The sequence below is a fragment of the Wolffia australiana genome, chromosome 6, assembly GCF_029677425.1.
Source record: "Wolffia australiana isolate 7733 chromosome 6, ASM2967742v1".
Lineage (NCBI taxonomy): Eukaryota > Viridiplantae > Streptophyta > Magnoliopsida > Alismatales > Araceae > Wolffia > Wolffia australiana.
The window spans coordinates 8772162-8774497 of record NC_135840.1 but is presented as its reverse complement, the minus strand read 5'-3'; the positions used below and the strand labels follow the sequence as shown (position 1 = coordinate 8774497).

At 47.3% G+C, this 2336-nt stretch overlaps 1 protein-coding gene across 1 annotated transcript; it reads left to right on the top strand.

The window, feature by feature from the left end:
* Nucleotides 1–216: 216 nt before the first annotated feature.
* Nucleotides 217–2106, top strand: LOC144704791 (transcription factor ICE1-like). Its single transcript, XM_078577316.1, has 4 exons — nucleotides 217–814; nucleotides 895–1122; nucleotides 1663–1833; nucleotides 1932–2106. Exons 1-4 carry the CDS (start codon nucleotides 341–343, stop codon nucleotides 2013–2015), a joined length of 957 nt encoding a protein of 318 aa, XP_078433442.1. The 5' UTR covers nucleotides 217–340; the 3' UTR covers nucleotides 2016–2106.
* Nucleotides 2107–2336: the final 230 nt, after the last annotated feature.

Below are 2336 nucleotides of genomic sequence, written 5' to 3'. Positions count from 1 at the left end.
ATGGGATCGCGTTCTGATCGAGAGATCCGACCGATCAGATCGGATAATTCGATCGATCCTTTCGATCGAATTCCTCCATTTATCCAATCACCACACGCCACGTGTCAGCCCACGGGCCCCACCATCGCGATCGAACCCACTCCCGATCGGGTCGGATCGATTCGCGGAGTCCCAGAATAGGATTAATGGCGTGACTGCCGGGAACGCAGGAGAAGAGCAGAAAGGCGGCCCATAAATCTCCAAACCGTTTCCGGGTTTCAGTGTTCTTCCTCGTTACACAATCCAGAGACCGAGCTAGCTAGAGAGAGAACCCAGAGAGAGAGAGAGAGAATTAAGAGAGATGTGGATGGAGCAGCAAGCAGAGGGAGAAGACGAAGGAAGAGGAGGAGACTTGGGGCTGGCGGCCTTCAGCTCCATTCTCGACGACGAATGGTGCTTCTCGTCGTCGTCGTCCTTCCTCCTCCCCGCCGCGCCCACCTCTTCTTCTTCCTCCGCCTCTCTCCCCTCCATCTTCGCCATGGACGACCTCTTCTCCCCTTCTCCCGCAGGAGAAGTCGACGCCTTCTCCGGCAGAAGCAAAGTTCTTCAGCCTTTGGCCGTCGTCCCCGCCGTCGGCGCTCCGCCCACGCTCTTCCAGAAGCGTGCCGCGGCCGCGCTCGCCGCCGCCCACGGCCGAGACGGAGACGCCGAGGAAGGGAAGAACTTAACAAAGAAGAGCATGCCGGCGAAGAACTTGATGGCCGAGCGGCGGAGGAGGAAGAAGCTCAACGACCGGCTCTACATGCTCCGCTCCGTCGTCCCCAAGATCAGCAAGGTCGGTGTAAAACGAAGACGAAAACGTTGTTTTTTTTTTCTTTTTTTTTGGTTAAGTTTTAAGAGATCTGGGTGTTGTAGATGGACAGGGCTTCTATCTTGGGCGACGCCATTGATTACCTCAAGGAGCTTCTCCAGAAGATCAAAGAACTCCACGAAGAGCTCGCCGGAACGCCGCCCTTGCTCTCTCCTCTGACGGGTATCGGCGCGGCGAGCTTCTACCCTTCGACTCCCACGCTTCAGGCTCTCTCTCCGAGAGTCAAAGAAGAGCTCAGCCCCTTGCACAGCCCTACCAGCTTAATCCCCACGGTTAAATCTTTCTTCCTCTTCTTCTGGGTTAATTCTCTGATGCTTCCTTTTTCTTCAGTCGAACTCCTCTTCCTTCAAATCTCATCTTCTTTCAGGTCAAATAATTCAGTGCTCCCTTCTCCTTGTTCTTCTTCTTCTTCGTCTTCCCACCGTTAATCGTCTTCTTTACATTTTTCATCTGTTTTCACCTGCTTCCAACTATTTTCATCAGGTCAAAGCTATCACTTTGCCCCTCTTCCAGCCATTGCTCTTTTCTGTGACAAACCCATCTTCTTCTTCTTCTTCTTCTTCTTCTTCTTCTTCTCTCCATTATTCTTTTACCTAACAGTGCCTCTTATTCTATGTGTAAGAAATCCATTACCTTGTTATTTATCATTATTTCTATTAGGAAAACTGGATCAGATTCTATTCTTTAGGCCATAATTGTTATCATCATCATCATCATCATCTTCTTCTTCTTCTTCTTCTGTAGACTTCATGGGTCAACCCATTCTTATTCTTATTTATCTGCAAAGAAATGTCAACCGGGATTTTGCACAGGTGGAAGTGAGAGAACGAGAGGGGAGAGTGGTTAACATCCACATGTTCTGTTCAAGGAAGCCGGGTATTCTTTTGGCCATCATGAGAGCACTTGACAGCCTCGGCCTGGACATTCAACAAGCAGTCATAAGCTGCTTCAATGGTTTCGCATTAGACGTTTTCAGAGCTGAGGTTTTCCCTATCACCATTTTTTTCAGATTATCACTAGAAAAAACTTATATAAAAAAGATCGAAGTAACCTAACGGTTGATTCTGCACGTTTTCACCAGCCATGCAATGACGGTCTCAGATTTAGGGCAGAAGACATCAAGACAGTGCTCCTTCAGTCTGTCAATTGCCTCGGCTCTACGTAGCTCCGCGTTCTTGTTTCTCTTATGTAATCCTCCTAATCTCTAGCTGAATTCTAGAAAATAAACAAGGGTTACCCCTGTCCTATTCATTATTTGTCGTCGATATAACTTTAACTTGTACTCATGCGAGTGAAAGGAGATGCTTGGTATTTATTATGGTAGTCTCGAATTCATAAAAAATATTCTCTGAACTAACGAGAACACCAGTGGAAAAAGGTGAATCCAGGTCATCTTGTCGGAAGAAACTGAATCTATCATGTCCAATTATTATTTCTTGCTGGAATTATTAATATCAAACAGTTATTTTGGAGTCATAGCTATGTT

Excerpts from the sequence above, each read along its gene's own strand:
- LOC144704791 (XM_078577316.1), top strand. The coding sequence starts at position 341 with ATGTGGATGGAGCAGCAAGCAGAGGGAGAAGACGAAGGAAGAGGAGGA. Across the intron at positions 815-894 it reads TCGTCCCCAAGATCAGCAAG|ATGGACAGGGCTTCTATCTT; the intron begins GTCGGTGTAAAA and ends TGGGTGTTGTAG. Across the intron at positions 1,123-1,662 it reads CTACCAGCTTAATCCCCACG|GTGGAAGTGAGAGAACGAGA; the intron begins GTTAAATCTTTC and ends GATTTTGCACAG.